General features: G+C 40.9%; 2 protein-coding genes across 7 annotated transcripts in view; one reads left to right on the top strand and one right to left on the bottom strand.

The window, feature by feature from the left end:
- Positions 1-12441, top strand: part of DENND4C (DENN domain containing 4C) — a 90607-nt gene extending 78166 nt beyond the window's left edge. For 4 of the 6 annotated variants that reach the window (XM_060237232.1, XM_060237229.1, XM_060237230.1 and 1 more), the window contains 9 exons: positions 1165-1274; positions 1553-1728; positions 2364-2543; positions 4576-4771; positions 5230-5475; positions 6881-6998; positions 8581-8731; positions 9694-9758; positions 10408-12441. In XM_060237232.1, the coding sequence (XP_060093215.1) occupies positions 1165-1274; positions 1553-1728; positions 2364-2543; positions 4576-4771; positions 5230-5475; positions 6881-6998; positions 8581-8731; positions 9694-9758; positions 10408-10544 (1379 nt within the window). In that variant the 3' untranslated portion in view covers positions 10545-12441. The remainder of the gene's footprint in view (positions 1-1164; positions 1275-1552; positions 1729-2363; positions 2544-4575; positions 4772-5229; positions 5476-6880; positions 6999-8580; positions 8732-9693; positions 9759-10407) is intronic. The other 2 variants (XM_060237233.1, XM_060237231.1) reach the window with 2 other exon arrangements.
- Positions 12442-15691: 3250 nt separating this feature from the next.
- RPS6 (ribosomal protein S6) lies at positions 15692-21877 on the bottom strand. Its single transcript, XM_060237228.1, has 6 exons — positions 21740-21877; positions 21229-21360; positions 18516-18726; positions 17361-17507; positions 16405-16562; positions 15692-15834 (listed from the first exon to the last, which is right to left on the bottom strand). The coding sequence occupies exons 1-6, from the start codon at positions 21743-21745 to the stop codon at positions 15739-15741; spliced, it is 750 nt and encodes a 249-aa protein (XP_060093211.1). The 5' UTR covers positions 21746-21877; the 3' UTR covers positions 15692-15738.
- Positions 21878-22203: the final 326 nt, after the last annotated feature.

Raw genomic sequence — 22203 nt, 5'->3', positions numbered from 1 at the left:
TGTAGATAGAAATCAAGGTATGATTTTAATTGTCTGATTATCTCACAGACTCAGAGGAGTTCCTCATTCAAATAACTGTGGGATCTGATTGTTCATGGTATTTGCAGTGATATACCCCAGGAAGAGGGAAGAGGACTTGTCCAAATAATGTACATTATATACATTGGCATTAAGTAAACAGAAAGTAATCTTCTGAAAGTTGTGGATATTATTATTATTATTTTAATCTTCTATCCTGTCCTCTCCGCAAGTGGACTCAGGGCGGCTGACAGTCAATTCAAAAACATTTACAATTACAATGTAAAACGATAAAATGACAAAAATACATTTTTAGGTGCTGTTCAAGTTCAGTATAAGTGGGATCTTTCTTTCTTCTGACAGTGATCCTATAATGATCGTAGTTCCTCAGCAGTGTTATGCTGTCTGATATACAAATTCATGCATAACTGTAGACTGCTGATTTACATTCATGGCAAACTCCGCTTGGATAAGCAGTGTGTCTGCTATGGATGTCTACTGTCTCTGAAGCTCCAAAATGTATTTTGGGGTATGTTGCTCTTGCTGAGATTCACAAGCTGCTGGCTTGTAGGCTTAGTGAGTAGATTGCTCCTGTGAATGAAAAATGTAGAAAGCAAACATGCTCTTATAATGAGATGAAATGGTAGAAATTTGTTTAATTTGAAATGGCATGAAACCATCCCAAAATGCTTCTTTGTGAGAGGAAAACACATGAGTTCACATGGTTGCAACTGGCAGGCAGGATCCCTTCAGGAATGCTGAACAATTAGTTTCCTTCACCATCTTTTCCATTGATGAAAAAGGCATCAAGGAGTGTCCTTTGAGTACCCAACTGGCTGTGCTGGGGATCAGAGGATCGTGGATAAATGGAATGGGGTGGTGGTAAGGAATAGAGCTGAGTGAGATTGAAAAATGCTCTCTGTGTCCCACTCAGTGTGTTTTAAAATCATGTCTTATGAGCACAAATAGGCCAAGAGATTAAGAGTTTCATTTAAATCTTAAACAATGAAAGCAATTAAAATTAAGTGATTGTTTCTCTCACAAAGATGGTGGCTGCACTCATTTCTGTGTTGTTAAGGCAGGTTTACATGGTCTTCATTACTGCTACCTAAGCTTCAGGTGTAGTTGCCTTGTATTTTTATACAGGTGAAGCTCAATTCTCTAGAAGTATGAAGGGTGTGGATTCTGAAAAGTCTGAACATGGCTCTTCCCAGAACACCAGTTTGTCAAGTATCTTCCAGAACTGTGCAATGGAGGTAAAATTGATCATTTTAAGAAGATACTTTATATTTTGCAAGAACCATTTGGTATCTGGTAGTATCAGTCTTCATTTTTCTTTATACAAATTAAGAATGCCCTTAAATTTTTTTTAAAAAAAATTGAACATATCTCAAATTCTTCCCTGGAATTTTTTAAAAAACTGTACAGAAGTGTTATCTTTTAAACAGTTACTTTTGAAAATGTTTTCTGTAGAATTTGCTATTTTTAAAAAACAGAATAGCTTCTTTCTGTGTGTACAATTTTTTTCTGGCAGGTCCTAATGTCAAGCTGTTCTCAGTGTCGTGTATGTGGAGGACTTGTTTATGATGAAGAAATCATGGCAGGATGGACAGCAGATGACTCTAATCTGAATACTACTTGCCCCTTCTGCAAAAGCACTTTCTTACCTCTTCTTAATGTGGAGTTTAAAGACTTGCGTGGATATGCAAGGTTGGTAGACTATGCTGTAGGCAACATTGCTTGCTGTTAAATGCTGATTTTGTATTTGCATGTTTTGTCATTAGCAACTTTTAGCAACTGCATAGATGGCTTCAGGAGGGGATTGGATAAACATATGGAGCAGAGGTCCATCAGCCACAAGATATAGATGGAACTTTCTGTCTGGGGCAAGTGATGCTCTGTATTCTTATTGGTTGGGGGGCACAACAGTGGGAGGATTTCTAGTGTCCTAGCTCCACTGGTGGACCTTCTTATGGCACTGTTTCTTTGCCCACTGTGTGACAGAGTGTTGGACTTGAAGGGCTATTAGCCTGATCCAACATGGTTTCTCTTATGTTCTTAGCTAATGGCATGATAACTTGGGTAGTAACTGGGATAACAGAATTCAAACTTTGTAATGCCACTTAAGTTGTTTGTCTCCTGGTTATGTCTCTGAAGGTAGATAAGCTTTTATTTTGTACAATGCTATGAGGGAGTGCTTGTAGTTCATTTTGGTTTGACATTCCTCTTTTGTTTTATGATCTTCTGTACACTTATAAATTGGTTCCTAGTCTGTTTGAAAGTACAGTTAGATAAGGCAAAAACCAGAATAATGCATTCTAACCTTCTTTTTGTTATCTTACTAGTTTATTTTTGAAACCAAGTACCTCTGGTGATAGTTTACACAGCAGTAACATTCCATTAACCACTGATTCTCTGGAGCAGAAGCCTGTTTCTGTCCCTGCAACTGATCTGATCAGTTTTGAAGAACCCTCAAAAAACAACCCAGCCATTGCTGAAGAAAACAGCACCATAGCTATGCAAAGGTATGGAAATCTTAGTGTTTGGGAAAACTTGTTGGACTCTGATTTTTCAGGAATAAGAATGACATTCAAGACTGTTGCTTATGCTAGAATGGTAACATGCTTAGCGGAATGTAAAAATAAAAAACTGTTTCTGTAGGTTTTGGAGACTTGAAGCCATATACCAGGGGTGGCCAACGGTAACTCTCCAGATGTTTTATTGCCTACAACTCCCATCATCCCCAGCCATTGGCCATGCTTTTTCAGTATTGCATATGGGGCTATTCTACTATATTTGGTTCCCTAGTAAACTTATATTTAACAAAACATTGCTCGTATTTACCCTACAGATGCTAAAGTCTAACAGGAAGCATACTGGACTTCTCTGGAACAATGTACATTTATTTGTTGCCATCTTGTTTTTATATTAACTAGTTTTTAGTTATATATTTATTGCATTGTATTTATGTTGTAAGCTGCTCTGAGCCCACCATGGGATAAGGTGGGATACAAGTATAATAAATCAATAAATCTCTTCAAGAATACCTAACTTTTAAACAGCATAAGAAGAACCCTTATAAATCAGACCAGTGGTCCATCTAGTCTAGCATCTTAATTCACACAGTGGCCAGGCAGTTTGCTCCGGATGGCCAACAAACAGTGCGTTGAAGATGCTGCCTCCTAGTGCTGTTGTGCAGATGTCCACTTCTGCTGTATGTGGTTGTTCTCTTTAGTCCACTGTAAGGGGAGACACGGTACAATAGAGTCCAATTTAAAAATCCAGAAACCATGACTAACAGGCACTCCACAATAAAGAATTTGTCGTAAAAAGTCTATGTGTATTCTTCAATATTAATGAATATGTTTACAATGTCCAGTGTACCACTAAATTGGCAGTCTCGTCTCAGTCTCAAATATAACATCATAGAATCCTTATTTTCTAAGAGTTGCAATGCAATACCTTCCTATGAGGAAAGACTGAAGAGCCTGTGACTTTTCAGTTTAGAAAAAAAAAGTGACTTTGGAGGGGGGGGAACATGATAGAGGTTTATAAAGTTATGCACGAGATGGAGAGAGTTGACAAACATTTTTCTCCCCCTACCCAAATACTAGAACATGACGGCATCCAATGAAGCTGATGGCCAAGTAGATTCGAGACAGACAAAAGGAAATAATTCTTTACAGAGAGTAATTAAAATGTTGAATTCGTTGCCAGAGGATGTAGTGATGGCCACAGGAATAGACCACCTAAAAAAGGGCATTAGATATATTCATGGAGGATAGGTCTATCAGTGGCATTGGTGACTGGGGGGAACCTCCACATTCAAAAGCACTACATCTCTGAATACCAGAGGCAGGAAGCAACATTAGGGGAAGGTCTTGGTCGCAATGCTTTGGGTTGGCCATCCAGAGGAACTGGTTGGCCACTGTGTGAAATGCTGGAATAGATGGACCATTCATCTGATCCAGCGGGACTGCTCTTATGTTCATAAATATATACAGGGGCTCTACAATATTAGCCATTTTATTTTCCTTTCTTTTCCTGATAATGCCTGGCCTGAAGTTTGCCTTCTTCGCTACTGCCAGTTTAATTGTGTTTCTAGTGTAAAAGAAGCTCAATTAGTGCAGAGACCAAGGCTGGGACCAACATTGAATAGCTGAGGCATTTGCTGGGCTGTGGTTTCTATAAAGTGAGATTAGTCAAGATATTGTAATAGTAGACAGCAGATTTATACCCCACCCTTCTCTCTGAATCTCAAAGCAGCTTACAATCTCCTTTATTTTCTTCCCCCACAACAAACACCCTGTGAGGTAGGTGGGGCGGAGGGAGCTCTCCCAGAAGCTGCCCTTTCAAGGACAACTCTCACAAGAGCTATGGATGACCCAAGGCCATTCCAGCAGCTGAAGTGGAGGAGTGGGGAATCAAATCCGGGTCTCCCAGATAAGAGTTCACACACTTAACCACTACACCAAACTGGCTCTCATTGTGAGCATGAGGAAGTTCATATTTTACCACCTGTGTGTAATGTTAGTATGTTTTTGCACTGTGTTTAAGCAGCAGGATAGCAGAAGAAGAGAGTGGGGACCTCAGACTTGCACAGCTGTCAGTTGCAAATAACACATCCAAGCGAGGAGCTTCTCTGACTCGGAGCCACAGTGTTGGTGGCCCCCTGCAAAATATTGATCTCCTGCAGAGGCCATCTCATTGCATTTCAACAGTTAGCCTTCCTAACAGTTTACAGGAGGCCATGGCAAGTTCTTTATAATATTTCCTTGTTAATCTAATTCGCTTTTTGCTAATGGGTAGTTAGTGTAGGTGCCATCAGTCAGCCTTTGTAGTATAGAGCATCTTTGAGCATTAGCACAGCAAGGATCCTTGGGGGGGTGGGGAGGCCCCTAGGAATCAAGAGGGATTTTTGCAATAAGCATACAGGAAAGTCCTTAGATGCAGAAAGGGCATGTCTGAGAGATTTCCTTGTGCAGTTTGTTTAAGCTTTAATTATAACGTAGTTTCCAAGTATACCACATAACTACTGTTTGAGTAAGTACCTGTTTTCTCTTTCTTTACAAAGAAAAAATATGGAAAATCAGTATAGTGCTATTTACAATCAAATTTGCATTATAGCTTGTGTTCTGCTCCAAGAGTAATGTGATTTACTGGCTCCTAGAGGCACCATAAGAGAAACTAACTATCGCCAATGTTCTTCAGGATCCCATAGCAAAAAGGCCAAATCCTTTACCTGTATCTGTGCCCTATTTGAGCCCTTTGGTACTCCGAAAAGAGTTGGAATCTTTGTTGGAGAATGAAGGAGAGCAGGTGATCCATGCTTCAACATTCATCAATCAACATCCCATTATTTTCTGGAATTTAGTATGGTATTTCCGGCGTTTGGATCTCCCAAGTAATTTGCCAGGGCTCATTCTGACTTCAGAACACTGCAATGAGGGTATGCAGGTAGGTTCTCTTCAAGGCCCGAGTTTATGTTCTGGTATATGGATTGAAGTTTGTGACTATGTAAAGAGGAGGCAGTCTTGAGGCAGACATTGAGGAGGTTGGCATGTGTATGTTTGCACCAATGTAGAAAATACCAGTGATACTGAATAGCCACATGACAGTAAATGGCATCGCTTAAAAGTGTTCTAAAATTGCTGAAGTGAATGTTGGTTATGAAAAGGACATTGAACTTAAAGGGTGATTTATCGAAGATGAGAACAAGCTTAGAGATTAATGATGCTAACAAGCTTAGAGCATGATTCAGCCAGAGTTAAAGACTTTGGTTCTCATGGCTTCCAGAGAAGAAATCTAAGCATGTGCTTGATTCTTCTGTAGAGATCAGTAAGGTACCAAATTGTTTAACTTTGGAGGATAGCATTCAAAGTTTGGATGCTGTCCCTCCACTTTAACATTAAATAACTTGATCAGTCAGAAAATAACAGTGTCTTTGGAATGGTTTTCCATCTTTAAGGGCATGTGATGCTTGGGATCCATGCTTGGATCCCCCAGATGTGCAACTGAACTTCAGCTGTGGAGCTGGGCAAATAGAAATCAGAATAGGTAAAGGGGGAGGGGATCTTTCTATGCCATTTTGTAATTTGGTGAAGACCCCTGCCCAAGTTGCCTTAAGTCCCAGGAAGGGGAGAAAAACAGATTCCTTCCCAGGACTTACAGCAGCAAGATATGAGGTTGGAGAAGAATGAAATCCCTCCTTTATGCCACAGTCCTACTCCAAATTCAGGCTTACACAACTGCTCTTTTACAGTACAGTGACATGTCTAGAAATCCAAACATGGATTTCCAGTGTAGTGTTTGGTTGGCCCTAAGTGGTGGTCCATAATGTTTCAGTTTAGAAATGCAGTTACCAGGGATGTGGCTTGTTTCTCTGGAGACACGCTTCCAAATAAATGGTCATAACATAAGTCGGTGGGTTTCTTCAGTCTTTTGTATAAATGAACTGCACATGATGCAGATCATTTCAGAGTTTGGCTTGAATTGAACTGAAAGGTACATTCTGATTTTTTTGAGGCAATTGCTTGTAATTCAACTAGTCCAGAATGGAAATCTTTATTTAGTTGATTTGTTTATACCCTGCCTTTCTCCCCAATTGGGACCCAAAGTGACTTACATCATTTGTCTCTTCTCCAGTTCATACTCACAACAATTCTGTGAGGGAGGTTAGGCTGAGAGAGTGTGACTAGACCAGGGTCACCCAGTGAGCTTCCATGGCATGAGTGTAGAGTCAAACCTAGGTCTCCCAGATAATAGCCCAACATTCTTAACCACTACACCACACTAACACGTTGAATTTAGTGTTGCAAAATTGCTGGCAAATTGATAAGAAAGTTTGTTTCCTCCCATCTAGCTTCCTCTGTCCAATTTATCGCAAGACAGCAAGCTAGTGTATATCCAGCTACTTTGGGACAACATCAATCTTCACCAAGAGCCTGGGGAGCCCTTGTATATATCCTGGAGAAATCTCAGTGAGTAAAGTGTTCATGATGAAAGAGGGCCAATGGACTGGAAGTGCTTATGCTGTTGAAAATCTTTTCTCTTCTGAATAGCATTATCTCTTTGGTAGCACTTAAAGAGCATCTGATAGAAGCTCGAACTTCTTCCCAAACTGATCACCCACAGCAGGGCAAGTGTGTCCTGTGTGCACTGATGTCACACACTGTTCCAGAAATAGTCTTGCTGTGACATGGGAAAGCAGCCAGTTTAGTTGACAGTCAGGAAGCTTATTTCTTATGCTGATAACAGTTTAAGCTATACGACATCGGAAGTTTCCAAGTTTGTGTCTCTTCAACACCAGAACTTAGAATTTTTACTTTTTAAAGGATGAAAATGGATTTTCTTGAGATTCTAATGAAATAAGAAAGGATGGGAAGGAAGAGCAGCCATCTGGGTCAGAAGTTTCTCAGTCTAGACCTAACTGATTAGAAGTAGCTTCTTCTACTTAAAACGGTGGAGAGCAGTAGGCATTTTTGTATGTGTTTGGGGCACATTGTAGTTGTATCAAAAAAGCTTTCAGCTGAGCTTCTGAGAACAAAGATGGAGAACATTTTAGCAATACCCAGAGATGCAAAGGAATTAGATCAGGAGATTCTTTAGTTCCCCTCTTTTACCTTTTAGTTGTTCAGGTTGTTCACATTTCCCCTTTCTGTAACTGTTTTGAATTCATGAACTAGTTACCTTTTAAGACTCACACCCGTTTGAGATAAAGTTAGACTGGACCTGACATTGAGCATTCTAATTTCCATTTCCATTTTCATCTGTAAAAATGCATTGATAGTGATTGATGTCAGAGTTACTGCTGTGGCAAAGCATAAAGGTATTAAAGTGCAAACTTTGCAGTGCTACATGAACAACCAGTAGTGGAATTTGCACAGGAGCTTCATCCAATGCCATCCAGGAGTTGGTTTCCACAGATCCAACTGCCTGCCAAACCAGCTTGGAGTGGTGCTGGCAGGGATCTAGACATTACATGGACCCCATTGTATTGGACCTATATCATCCTATATTTTAAATTGACCAGAGCCAGAACCTGATTTGGGTGTAATGTCATCTGACTATTGTTTTGTGATTTTATTGTATTGTGGTTTTAAACTTGGTCTGTTGTGAGACCTTCAATGATGTGACCTGCCCTGAGCCCACATTGCGGGAACAGCAGGATAGAAATTAAATTAATAAATGAATAGTAAAATAAATCTATTGTGTTAGCGGAGGTGTTCTCCTCTGGTGGCCTTCTGAGCATGTTGCTTCAGGGAAGACTTCATCCCTGAAGACTTCATCCACCTCCATTAGCAGAAAGCATCTATTGGTTCTAACCCAAAGTGCTTGTCATAATAGTTTCCTCCCATTTCCATTTGATTTCTTCCATGTATTTTCCTTCTACCCTTTTATTTCCCATCTTTCCCCTTGTTTCATCTCTCTTGCTGAAGTTGCACCTACTGAACATATTAACACTACCTACTGCACATGCTACACATTGCACAGCAGTCTAGATCCCAAGAATCCCTTTGTTCCCCTCGTCTTTTCCAGCGCTTTGGTATTTTCCTCTTACAGATTCCACAGAGAAGAAATCCTCAATAGCTTCAGAAGAGCAGCAAGCAATAAGCACTTTAGTTGAAAATATCAAGCTAAGCATTCAGCACAATGATGTTGTTAAACCCATCAATCTCCTCGAACAGCAGAAGCGTGATGGCAAACGACAAAGGTAAAAGGGAGTGGTGTATCTGAAAAATAGACTCAAGGGTAGCTGCTGTCTTGTAATCCCCTAGCATCGTGCACAAAAGAAACATTCTGCTGTTATTTTTTTGTGTTCCAAACTCTCAAAGAGAAACAAGAATCAGCAACAATCTTTTTGGGGAGAGGGGAAACTACAGGTGATGCATATAGCTCTCCCCCCTTCATTTTCTTCTTAAAGCAATCTTGTGAGGCATGCTAGGTTGAGACAGAATGACTGGCCCAAGGTCACCCAATGAATTTCATGGGTGAGTGAGGATTCAAATTGAGACAGTTCAAATTTCTCAAGTATTGTTAATACTCTAAGCACTTCTGTTACCATGCACAGTGGTGGCAAAGGGAATCTGCAAGCTTGAAAGGAACACTTGAGATGAGACTTGAATAGAATGAAAATTGGAAATATTTGAGAATCTTAAACCTTTATCTGGGCACAGGAATTAGAGGAAGTCTCAATCAGTCAGGTACTTTCAAATGCCTATTAAAGAGCTGGTTACTTCAGGCATCTATCAGCTGTAGTGGAGCAGAGACTGAAGGTCCAAAATGAGAACAGAGCAACAGAGATAATAGCTGCCAATTCTGAAAACTAATAGGGTGAGATAGAGGCTAAAGCTACTGGTGAGCAAGTAATCCCCCAAAGGAAAAGATACATAGCCAATATTCCCTCTAAGCTATGGAGTCTTGTGAGCAAAAATTCTACTTTGTAAGCTACTGGCATTAAAGTTGTGAGCTGCTGCATAAATTAATTTGTTCTAGGGCCATTCTTCCTGAGCTAAGACAAACATGTGTGAGCTGGAGGCTAAAAATTGTGACTTAGCTCACATTAACTCAGAGGGAACATTGGTGAAGACCAATGTGGTATAGTGGCTAGAAACTTGTGTCACTGCTTACAGAAAATGTTGACTTTGCTTTAAATTCCAAATTAATATTTTACAGGAGTTTTTACAGAGAGATCCTTTTTCTGTCCCTGGTGTCCCTTGGGAGGGAGAACATTGACATTGGTAAGCAATATGGATTTGTGCACATACACTACTAGTGTGCTTTTGTGAGTTAAGGTAAATGTTTGGCTTTATTGTGCTAATATGTAACTAATTCTTCATGGGTTTCCAAGTTACTGTTCCACCTTGAAAGAGACAACTCCCCTGAGATGAGATCACAGGGAGAGGCCCTCTTGGCTGTCCCATCAGTCACAGAAGCTTGGTTGGTGGGTACATGAGAGAGGGACTTCTTACTAGCAGCCCCATGATTGTGGAACAACCTATTGGGGCAGGTGTGCTAGCCACTTAACTTTCAAGCTTTAGGGAGCAGTTGAAGACACTTTTATTTAGAACTATATTTGGTTAAGTTTTCCTGAGTTGTGATTTTAAATTTTGGGTGGTTTTTTTGTTTTTAATTAATGTGTTATGTTTATGTTGTAAGCTGCCTTGAACTCTGTAAGGAAGAAAGGTAGCTAATAAACGTTTTAAATAAACAGAAGAGATAATGCTTGGCATTTTAGCATCTGCTATTTGAAAGAATTGCTAGATCTTTGATACCCTGTGAGAAGCTATAAAACAAGGTGTTCAGTGCTCCCAGTTTTTCCACTGGTGTAAACATGAGCTAGGGCTGTTTGGAAAGTTTTGTCTCAAGTATGGCTCTCCTTCCTTGCAGAGGCCTTTGACAATGAATACAGGGCAGCATATAAAAGCCTACCAAGCGAAGTGGTTGAAAAGATGCAGAAGATAGATGCTCCCCCCAGCAGCAGTGTTGAGTGGTGTAGGAAGTGCTTTGGAGCACCTGTCATATAAAGTCCACAGAGATATGGCAAACAAGACAGAGGAGAGGGGCAAAGCTGGCAACATGTTGATTTTGATGCAGGCTCCACAACCCCAGCTGAAACTATGATATACAATCCAGCTCAGGAGTCATCGTGGCACTTTTCTACAGCAGCTGATTATGTATGTACCAGGGAATGAATTGAAGTCAGTATGCGAGTGTGAAATATATGAGTCCTGACTGGACTGCCCACCTTCAGTGCTGCTTTGTCCTTTTAACCCTTCTCAGCCTCAAGTTTAAGAGAGAAGAATGGCTACTAGCATTTGTTTGATGCCTTTCTATAAAGACTCAAAGCAGTGGGCTATTTTATAATAGACCTAAGAGCATCTTAAATTAATCTCTTGCTTATGGAGCAACCCCTGTTCAAAGAGGGATGTGTTTTGCATGTACATATATATACTTATTGTTCATTTGATGTGTGAATGGAAAATCTTTTCCTTTGGGTCAAAAGACCAAACTGTATCTTAGGTAATACTTTTCTTACCATCACTGTCCAAGTTAGTAACAAAAACCACAGCCTTTTTGGTTGTTTGTAAAACTTAGTATTTTCTCTGTTCATAGTTTACTACTTCAGAGAGTTTTAAAACTGTACATACAATATTGTTTTCTCCCAAACAATGACGGGTTCCTGCCCTGAGTAACTGTATGGTAGTTGCCATTCTACAATGGAAGAGTTTCATTATAGAATGGCAGTTCTATAATGGGGAATATAAATTAATCTAGGGTACATAAAATGGTGTGAAATAAATGTTGATCATATACATTTTTAGCATTTTGTGTAAAAGAAATATATGCATATATATATATCTATATATGGGGCAAAGCTTGAAGCTTCAATGCCCCGTTCCTGCTCATCTTTCTAACCTGTGGGACAATTCTTTTTTGCACTGCCCAAGTTAAATAATTCTATCATGAATATATTTATACTCTCACAAGAGTGAAAAAAGCTGATTTTAAGTCTTAATGATTTTAATACCCCTTGTTAAACTGATCTTGAATACAAAAAATGACTTGCATTAACAGCTCACTTCACTTGACTGTAGTAGATATTGGCATGGATCTGGAAAACATTGCTCATGCAGTGATTATTTTGCTTGTGCAATGATTGGCTTTCCCCTTCTACAGCCCCCATGTTTTTGCAATGACTACTCGGGGCAATAGTGGCCTAGAATGCAGCACAGTAAGGCCTCTTGTGTCTATGGAGCCAAGCCATTGCCATTTGCAAAGTGAAACTTGGATGCTCTCCAGCATGACAGTAATAGGCTTAACACAGTCTTATGAAGCTAGTCTACGTGGAAGCATTTGTAGAGAACTGGCTGGTTTTTGTGGATCAGTTCCACTAGCAGAGGTGTTTTGTTCCAGGAGCCTTCCACTTGAAGAAAGCACTGCTTCTAATGGAACAAATAAATCCAACCTGCAGCATCCAACAAACCTGTTCCCAGTGTATTCTGTCCACAGTAATCTTTCACATTTCACTAGTGTCAGTAGAGGAACATGTACCACACAGCACAGCAGGATTTTGAACATTCTAGTAGTGATTGAGTTTTTTCAACAGTGATGAGTTTTGCACTTCACAGAGCACATTTTTGGTGTTTTAAGTCAAATAAACTTTTTAACTGTTGATATTAAAGCAGGTTTCAAATTCAATTTACTAGGAATTTTTTAATGTGAACGCCATACCTCTACAAAGCACAGTAAAACAATGTCTCAATGTTATGTCACTTTAAATGCTCCTTTTCCTGTTCTGTTGCTGAAAGCAGGGGTGGGGACAAGTCTGACATGCCTATAGAATTGTTTTTTAAAAATATGTCACCTCCACATTTCTTCCCCAGATAACAAAATGATATTAATAAAATTCTTGAAAATACACTTCTGTATGTTTGTGCTTTCATAATCATGGTGAATAAGCACTTCATTTAAGAAGGCTTCTTGCCACTTCCATTGTTTATGCATGAAAGTTGATATACCAGGAACAACTCGTAGGGCAGTTGCCTGTAACTTTAGTTCTTGAACCTATAGACAAATGTTTCAACTGTAATTCATACTCATGAATCATAGAAAGAAGCAAAATATTTTAAAATTGTTGTACTGTGTGTAAAAGGCTGTTTTCCCATTACATTAGCAGGATCAAAAATGGAGTTATAACAGAAGTTGATAATGGCATAGGGAGGACTGTAACTTGGTTTCCTCCTGTGCATTCAGGGATTTCTAAAATTATCTCAGTGGCATATGAGGGAGCAGCATACCAGTCCCCAACTGCTCAAGTGACATCAGTGTTGTTCTCAACTCTTGGGGTAGGAACTATCCTTATGGCTGAATGTCTTGGTCCCCTGTACAAGTACTCTGGCAAGATATATCACCTTCTTTAAAAGTATAATTAAAACTGTGAAATTAATATACATTGTCTCTTACTCACAATTGGGGGGTAGGGGAGAATCTGAACATAGTCGTGTTGGCTTGCCATTTACACCGATGGACACTATTGGTTATTTCCTTTCCAAAGATTTGCTTTTCAGTTGAGACTGACACCACCCATTTTACATGTGCAGAAAGATTTTGCTTCTAGGATATGTGGTGGTTGTGATTTATCAAGTATTTGAGACTGTAGGTATGATTTAGTCAGACTCTTAAAACTGGTAGAAAGCATTTCCACTCTGGAGATCTTGGATTTCTGTATATTCCTACTTCCAGATGCTGTCCCCTGGACTACATCCCACTGTATTGTAAGCCTTCAGAAGAGATTACAGTGGAAAATCCTCTTTGTGTGAGCAGAGCTCTGTCTGAGGTTCTTAGAATACAATCCATAGGGTATGCAATTATTAGGAATCTGTATTTCAAAATACAGTAAATATCTAAAGACTCTCAGCCTGGCATTTTAATCCCTGAGAAACTTTTTAAAACCTTGAACCAGAATCTCCTATCAAAGCAAACTAAGGCAAATAACATGAGCTTGCTCAAGCAGCTGAACTATTTACTATCATTTAAGGGAGAGCAAAATGAAGGTAAGTGTTAATCACAAAGAGAAAGCTTTACAAAATTATTTAAATTGTACTTGTGTAGCCAGATCCTATGCAATTGTTTAAGAATAACTTGAGGGTAAGAGCATGTCAGATTGTAGCCTTAATTTGCCAAGTAGCTGCCACATAGAATTTCACTGCGTGTATTGTAGCTCACTTACTGTAATCCTACGCAGTCTTTTGAAATGAATGGGTTTAGACTGCAGAAATGATGCATAATTACTCAAGTTCAACTCTAAATATCTGTGCGGACAATACAGAACTTGTAAGCATATTCAGTTTTAAGAAAAAAAGCATCTTTGTGTACAGTAGTGATTGGAACAAACTTATTGCTGTAAATGAATTCTAAAAGGTAGTATGCGTGAATCCAAACAAAAAAAAGTAACATGAATTATATCCCTCTGTTCAGCACAGCTTTGGTCTTCCATAGCCACAAGCATTAATAATATATTCACCTTAGCTTTTCAGTCTTTTTTTTTTTAAAAAAATACTTTTATAATGACAGCCTCTAAATGACCATGGTCTTATGAATAATGACAGCCTCTAAATGACCATGGTCTTATGAATATATAACTTAACATTATCAAGAGTATAATATCTGGCTTCAAAGTATTTCAAGGCAACATGATTCAGGATGCTTCTAAAGCACGTATTAAATACTCAAACCCCTTCAGTACAAAAAACTATATTACTATTATGGTCTTCATATATAGTAACAGTTCAGAAACAAGCTCTTTTGAACTACATTTTGAAGCCTATGGTGCCTTCTACACGTCTTCCTTAAGACCTTTTAAAAAGTGCATATTACAAACTAATAACAAAGAGCACAGTTGAGTGCACTTCCGTTCCTACTATGCTATGCATCCTACTGGTTATAAAATTTAAGAAAAGTGTACTTGTCCTTCATTATCAATGATGTAAGTATAAAAAAAGATGATTTTTCTTTTTGCTACAAGCAACAGTTCCCCACTGGGGAGCTTAAATTGCATATTGTAATGGGGGAGTGGGGAGACTGAATAAAGTTAGAGGGGAATGTTGTGTTTCTAATGCAATAAAAGTTTCAAGGTTGTATGGACTGTTGACAAATTCAGTGTGCTTTTGATACCGAGCATTGTTCTATAGGTTTTTTTGTACATAAGTAAATGGGCACTCTTATTTCCTATTGTTGACTTTTGTATAGGTACCCTAGGTAGTTTAGAAACTATTTGTTAATGTACCTTAAATAATAAATGTGCAAACAGAACTTTTCTGGCAGTGTTTTCTTGGGCAATGTTTAGGGGCAACCTAGTATTGAGTTTTTAAAGGGAAGCGGGGAAACTACTGACCCCGCCTGAAGCAAATTGTGGCTAATACGTAAAACTTGCAAGCCCAAACTCATCGGATCTCAAAAGCTAAGCAGGGCCACCTCTAGCAAGTACCTGGATGAGAGACCACCATGAATACCAGCAGTTGGGAGGTGGGGCAAGCTTTACTCAGCCACCTCTCTGAATATCATCCATGTCCCAGTAGGGGTCAGTCACCAGAGGTTGCCATGACTTCCAGGTGCATAAGCTCCCAATACATGCACATAAAAATACAACCCCTCCCTTCAAAGTTAGATGAGAGAAGTGAAGCTCATCTATACGTCTTATCACCAAGGATCCTAGTTTGAGAAACAGGCACCATTACAATGGTGGCAAAAATCAGGAATAGGGAAGAAATAGGTTTGGCAGTTAGTACACTGTTACCGAGTACATCAGTAACATATTTACATTTGTTCAGATTAAAATCTTGACAGTACAAGTAGTACAGAATCGGAACAGGCAGGTTGTACCCAGCTCTTTCTTTTTCAAGAGGCTAGGAGCATCTTGCCTCAGGAGGTGTTGCTCATTGACTCACTCCGTACAACCCTGCCTTGAGTCCCAGTAAGAAAGGTGGACTGTAAATAATATCTAAACCAAAGGAGAGTTGCAACTAAAAAGCGACCTCAAAGGCTACAGAAACGAAGAACTGTGACCCATTCTCCCTCTATTAGGAAAAAGCAACTACTGCAGACCCATACTCTTTAATCAAAAGGGGTTTTCTTTAAAGCGCAACTGATAGGAAGAAATGACAGTACAGGCTCACCATAAAAGATTTATTTAATCTTTTTATGCCCAAAGTTCATTGTTCACTTCTGGCTTGATTCAGATTTAGATGTGGAGGCTCTCAGGGAAGAAAGTCTACGTCTCTTGGCTATCTGCTCTTGTCGTTTTTCTTTTGCTTCCTAAAAAAACAAACAAAAAGACCACCACCACACAGCGTCACTTCACAATAGTATTGTAAGTAGTACAGCTACGTTTTATGGAGTCATACACTCAAAGCTTCAGCTTCTACTTTCTCATAACACTGCTTCTCTTTGGTGCATCAGCTGGAGAATATGCTAGTGCCAAAGAAACAGCACAGCTTAGTGGGCAGATATGTGAACAGCAGAATCTCTAGCTAAATCTTTTCTCTTATCCTCAACTTAAGTTCCATTCCCCTTGCCCTCTACCATATAGAGATAATAATCTACTTAAAAAAAATTTTTTTTGAAAAATGCTAACAGTTTTAGCACATTTCTGTGACATACATAAGAAAATGGCTTCAGTTGTTCCTTGCTCATCAAAATCCAAACATGTTCTAACAGCATGGTAGGAAATTTTTTTTCAGGTTGGTTTTATTGGATCAGGATGAACTTGGCATTGCTTACTTCCAATATTGTATTCATGGGTTTTATCAAGAGAATCTGCCCTGACAGCTCTAATAATAAAAATGTGGATTTATTAAAATGTATTCCATATGAAAAGGAACATACCTTCATTCTCTTAGCCAGAAGCTTGGCATATTCAGCAGCTTCTTCCTTGTTCTTTTGAGTACGCTGCTTCTTTAGAGCAATACGCCTGCGCTTGTGCTGCAGAACTCTGGGAGTTACCAAACGCTGGATCTTGGGTGCTTTGGTCCTGGGTTTTTTGCCTAAGACAGACAGACTAGAGTGTTACCAACAGCTATTCTGAAGCCTAGATCATAGCAATTTATAACAACATTTCTATCCTTCAAACCAAATCTTGCATGAAGTATATATGTTGTTGATCCAAAGCTTAAATTAAAGGTTAGGCATTCCTCCTAACACAAAGATAGGAAGTTTGACATCGTCTTTGCTTATGCTTCCATTATAACTTGCTACATTCAAACCAATCTCTTGAAACCCAAGTCCCATGATATTATCAAGTTGTCCCGTTTATTTAAAATAGTGGTAATCCGAAAGGACTAAAGGAGCTCCTTTATAGCATGTAGCCCATGGAAACCTCGAATACAAGATTGCCTAGAACAAGGCCTAGCGTGGAACGTGAGGAGCAAATCTGCATCCTTTTACTGTAATTTTCTGAAATCAAAGTCAATTCCTGTTCAGACAATGCCTCATAATGTCCTTGACTAATGTGTAACTCAATGAAAACCTATTATATCACTCCTTAATAATCTTCTGTCTTATATACAGAAAACTCTGGCCACCTGAGAGCAACACCTCAGACACCCACCCAATAGATGCACCATGTAATAATTACTCTCTATCCTTTTCTTGCCTCACATGTCCCAAGAGTAGCCACTGAAGACAGTGTCTTACACAGGGATCAAAACCCTGTGCCCCTCCCCATTGCTTAATTTTTATAGAAAAATCCAGGCCCACTAGAAGGACAGCAGATCTCTGCCCAACTACTATTTTACTGTATGGATCTGTCATGATAGAGATACCAGAACATTCTATATCCTTACCCTCCTTGTTCAATGGTTTTCTCACAACATATTGACGAACATCATCTTCTTTGGAGAGATTGAACAGCTTGCGAATTCTGCTGGCTCTTTTTGGACCAAGTCGACGGGGCACAGTGGTATCAGTTAGTCCAGGAATATCTTTTTCACCTATTGAAAGGCGGCATGTATAATTCTCAATTAAAACACCATTCTCATATCTCAATCTTGGGGACTCTAGCCCAGAAGGTTTAACTGTTTACAAAATCAGGTCTTCTCTTAAGGTAAGCAAAACCTTGTGCTGTCTAAGTTTCATTATTCACATTAGCTTCTGCCTCTTAGCAAATAAAAGCTCCTATTTAGCAACTTTAAATTCAAGTGTCACATTTTTAACCTGCCCTTCCTCCAAGGAGCTACAGGAAGTGTTTCTTCCCTATACCATTCTGCCTCCTTTTACTAGGTAGTTCACAGAGAGAAAATGGCCAGTCTAATATCAGTGAAACAACTTCATGACTTAGTGGAGATTAGTAATCTATCTGACACCCAAACCAGCATATCCTCCAGTTGCTCAACAACTATCAAGGGAAGTTTCACAAAAAGGTCAGTTGCCAAGTAAAAACTAGATACAAATCAATGTCTGAATCACACAAGAAAGAATGGATGAAAGTTTTTTGGCCAATGCACAACATATGCTTTTTTTGCTAATAACTTTGAAAGAACAGGTTACCCACCAAGCCATGTTACTAGTTTTACTTCCCAAATGACATTTTCCTATGCATATGTATGTTTTTCAGACATATACACGGTCACAGCTACAATTCCCAGGGTGTTCTCCAGATGGTGAGGTATTACAAAATTAAGGTAAACACTGCCTCAAATGGAAAAATAGCACTTTACACTCCAGAACACACATACATTTTGAATATACTGGCATCAACATAAAATTCTTGGACTTTTCAATAACCCCCCACCTGCACACAGTAAGCTTATTAAGGAAGGACCTTTCTTCTCTGTTACTTTATAAAGCTTGAGATACATTGTTGGCAATATGCAAGTAACCTAGAGCGTTCAAGAACATCCCATTAACCCTAGGCAAAATGTAGGACATTTTAGTTTAAGCCAAGGAGCGATCATTTCAGCAAGCTTTTGAGACCATAGCAGATAACTTCAGACACTCACCTTTCTTAACAATGACCAGATTCAAGACACTAAGGTTGGCATCAACAATGCAGCCCCGAACAGATTTGCGTTTCCGTTCTCCAGTTCTCCTAGGACGATAACATGAGTGACCCTTGCTGAGTAGCAGGCGGACACGTCCGTGAGTCAGGACACCTTGCTTCATGGGGAAGCCCTGTTTATCATTGCCACCACTAATGCGAACAACATATCCCTGTTAAATAAAGGAGTTCAGATCTTGTTTTAGCAGCACTACACATTAAAAGGATCTCAGGCACAGACTAAACATTTTAGGAGCAGAGCATCCAATTCTGAAAAATCACACACATTACACTAGCAATACTTCTCTGAAATACAGTGCGCAACTCTGAGTACCTCACTTCCAAAAATGATGTAAACAAACTGTAGCAAGTAAAGAGGATGGCAATGAAAATGGTCAGGAACCAAAAAGACAAACTGAAGGAACTGGGTTTGCTTCACCCAGAAAAAAAAGACTGGGGAGAAGGCTGAGAACTGCACTCTTCAAATACCTGAAGAGCTATCCCACGGGAGATGGTAAAGACACTGTTCTTTGCTGGATAAGAAGACAAGACTAGATCTAATGGGCTGCAGAAGAACAGACTGAAGTTGCACAATAAGACAAATGTCTCAACAGTGAGACCAGTTGTGGGGAGGGCTCTCCCTCCTTAAGGTCTTTCCTGCATTGGGGAGCTGGCTGGAATAGATACTTCATAAAGCCCCTTCCAGTTCCAGGATTCTCTGACCTATGTCTCAAGAGCTCATTTTAAAGCATTTTTTCATTCATTCTGTCTGTACTCCCACAAATATGCTTATGGAAATTATGTTATAAATATCATTTGGATTATAATTGCAGAAGACATGTTGTCACTGCTGCTTTAACACTTGCCTAGAAGACAACACTTCTAGGACACTTCCGTCCTTGACCCATTTCAGTCCGGCTTTCGCCCGGGACACGGGACGGAGACAGTGTTGGTTGCCCTAGTGGATGACCTTCAACGGCATCTGGATCGGGGTGGCTCGGCGGTGCTGATGTTGTTAGACCTGTCGGCTGCGTTCGACATGGTCGACCATCGGCTACTGACGTGCCGCCTCGCCGACGCGGGGATTCAGGGGTTGGCCTTAGAGTGGCTTTCCTCTTTCCTGGAAGGTCGGGGACAAAGGGTCGCAATTGGGGGGGAGCTATCCCGGAGGTGCACACTCGATTGTGGTGTGCCCCAGGGGCGGTTCTCTCCCCGATGTTATTTAACATCTACATGCGGCCTCTTGCCCAGATTGCCCGAAGGTATGGGCAGGGGTGTCACCAGTATGCTGATGACACCCAGCTCTATCTACTGATGGACGGCCGGCCTGTCTGCGCCCCGGAAAATCTTGACCAGGCACTACGGGCCATGGCTGAGTGGCTCAGACTGAGTGGGCTGAAGCTAAATCCTACGAAGACAGAGGTCCTTTGCTTGGGTTGCCGCGGCCCGGGGAGGGGGATCCCCCTGCCGGCTTTTGACGGTGCGCCGCTGATGGCGGCGGACAGGGTCAAGAGCTTGGGGGTGCTATTGGAGCCTTCCTTAAAGATGGAGGCTCAGATAGCAGCCGCTGCCAAGTCCGCATTTTTTCATCTTAGGCGGGCAAGGCAGCTGGCCCCCTTTCTGGAACGCGACGACCTAGCAACAGTGATCCATGCTACGGTCACCTCAAGGTTGGACTACTGCAATGCCCTCTACATGGGGGTGCCCTTGTCTCAGACCCGGAAACTGCAGCTGGTGCAGAATGCCGCGGCCCGGCTGCTATTGGGTCTCCCAAAGTGGGGACACATCCGGCTGGGTCTCCGGACTCTGCACTGGCTTCCAGTGATATACCGAGTCCGGTACAAGGTGCTGGTTATTACCTTTAAAGCCCTATATGGCCTGGGACCTGCCTACCTGAAGGACCGTCTCTCCCCACATGTTCCCCAGAGAGCACTGAGGTCAGGAACACAAAATCTCCTCACTATCCCCGGGCCAAAAGAAGCCCGTCTGAAAGCCACCAGAGAAAGGGCTTTCTCCGTTATGGCCCCCGTATGGTGGAATCAGCTGCCGGAAGAGGTGAGGGCCCTGCGGGACTTGGCGCAGTTCCGCAGGGCCTGTAAGACGACCCTCTTCCGGCTAGCCTATACCTAGCTAGGATGACAACTGATGTAACTGGCCAGCCATCTGTTTACAGGAAATTGAAATATTCTGTTTTAAAGTTTTAACTGTTTAAATATTTAATTGTTTTATACTTGAAATTGTTTAAATTTTATGTTTGATTAATTGTTGGAAGCTGCCCTGAGCCATTCGTGGGAAGGGCGGGATATAAATCTCAAATAAATAAACAAACAAACAAACAAACAAACAACAAAAGGGATTCCAGTACATTAAATACTACTAGCAGCACCATACTATTATTGGTATTGACTCTTTGGTCACAAGTAAAATAGAAATGGGCACTTCTGCAAGAATAACGAGAAACACTTTAAGCCCAAGGAAAGCAGGACTTAGTCAATTCAAACCTCTAGTTCTGACAAGCAAACTTTTCCCCAAACTGGTCCATTCTGGGGCTAAAGAATGCATCTACCTCAAGAACATGCCCTCCCCATTCAATTTAATACCTCCCCGAGTTTATTCCAAGAGTACCACAACTTCAATCATACAGTACCCTCTCCCACACTAGACACCGCACCTACCTTCCATTCCTCACCCAGAGTATCTGCAGAGACCTCGGCAGTCATCCGCTTCTCATAGAAAGTGCGGATCTTGCGCTCATCGTCGACTTCAATAAGCTTCTGGCAGCCAGTGGCTGGGAAAGATATGTTCAGCTAGAAACAACCACACAGATGGGAAAAAGAGATCAGCAGGAGCCTGAGTACCAGCGGTAATAACAACAGAGCGTCCTCCATCAAGCTTAGAAATTATTATGAACACTGCATAAATATTCAGTATCACCACGCCGGGGGGGGGGGGAGCCTTGGCGCACTCCTTCACAAGACGGCTCCGGAGAAACGCTCAAGAAGCCTCCATTTCTCTTGCCCGTTGTCGGCCCCCCGCACCCGAATCCAGCTCAATCCGTCCCCTGGGCGGCGTCCCCCCGACCAATTCCTGCCTCATCCCTTGCGCGCAAAGCTCCTCTAACTACCCGCGCCAGTATTTGCGAAGGCCGAGAGAATTTGCCGCCAGTCTCTACTCTCAAAATTTTACCTTCATGGCTCCGAAGAGACCGCTCGCTTCGGCTCCACCACGGGAAAGAGGCCGCGCTTCCGCTCCGCCGGAAGTCACATAGGCGCAAGCGCTCTCGTGAGATTTTCCAAGACTGGCGTCGGCCCATAGACATAACTAAAAGGACTAGAGCGGCAAGCCGAGAGAGAGAGAGAGCGGCAATTCTCTTGTATGGAGATAAGATTTGCTATTGACGTTGAACGCTGTTTTGTTCCGACACTAGCGGGGTAAAAAGTTGAGTAGGGTCGGTTTGGATCAAAGCTGCGGCTTCCCTTGAAGTAGAAATAAAAACGGGAATTTATGCTGTTTCTAGTTTAAGTTGGTTTTGACTGTAAAAATGTTTTAAACCCGTTTCAAAACTGGTATGAACGTAGTTCGTTGATGCAGCCGCTATACAGCAAGTTGGAGTAGAAGGAAGCAGTTGTGGCTGAGAATGATTTACAACA

This window comes from Heteronotia binoei, chromosome 4 (assembly GCF_032191835.1).
Source record: "Heteronotia binoei isolate CCM8104 ecotype False Entrance Well chromosome 4, APGP_CSIRO_Hbin_v1, whole genome shotgun sequence".
NCBI lineage: Eukaryota > Metazoa > Chordata > Lepidosauria > Squamata > Gekkonidae > Heteronotia > Heteronotia binoei.
The sequence above is the reverse complement of the archived record's forward strand: the minus strand, read 5'-3'. Positions and strand labels throughout refer to the sequence as shown.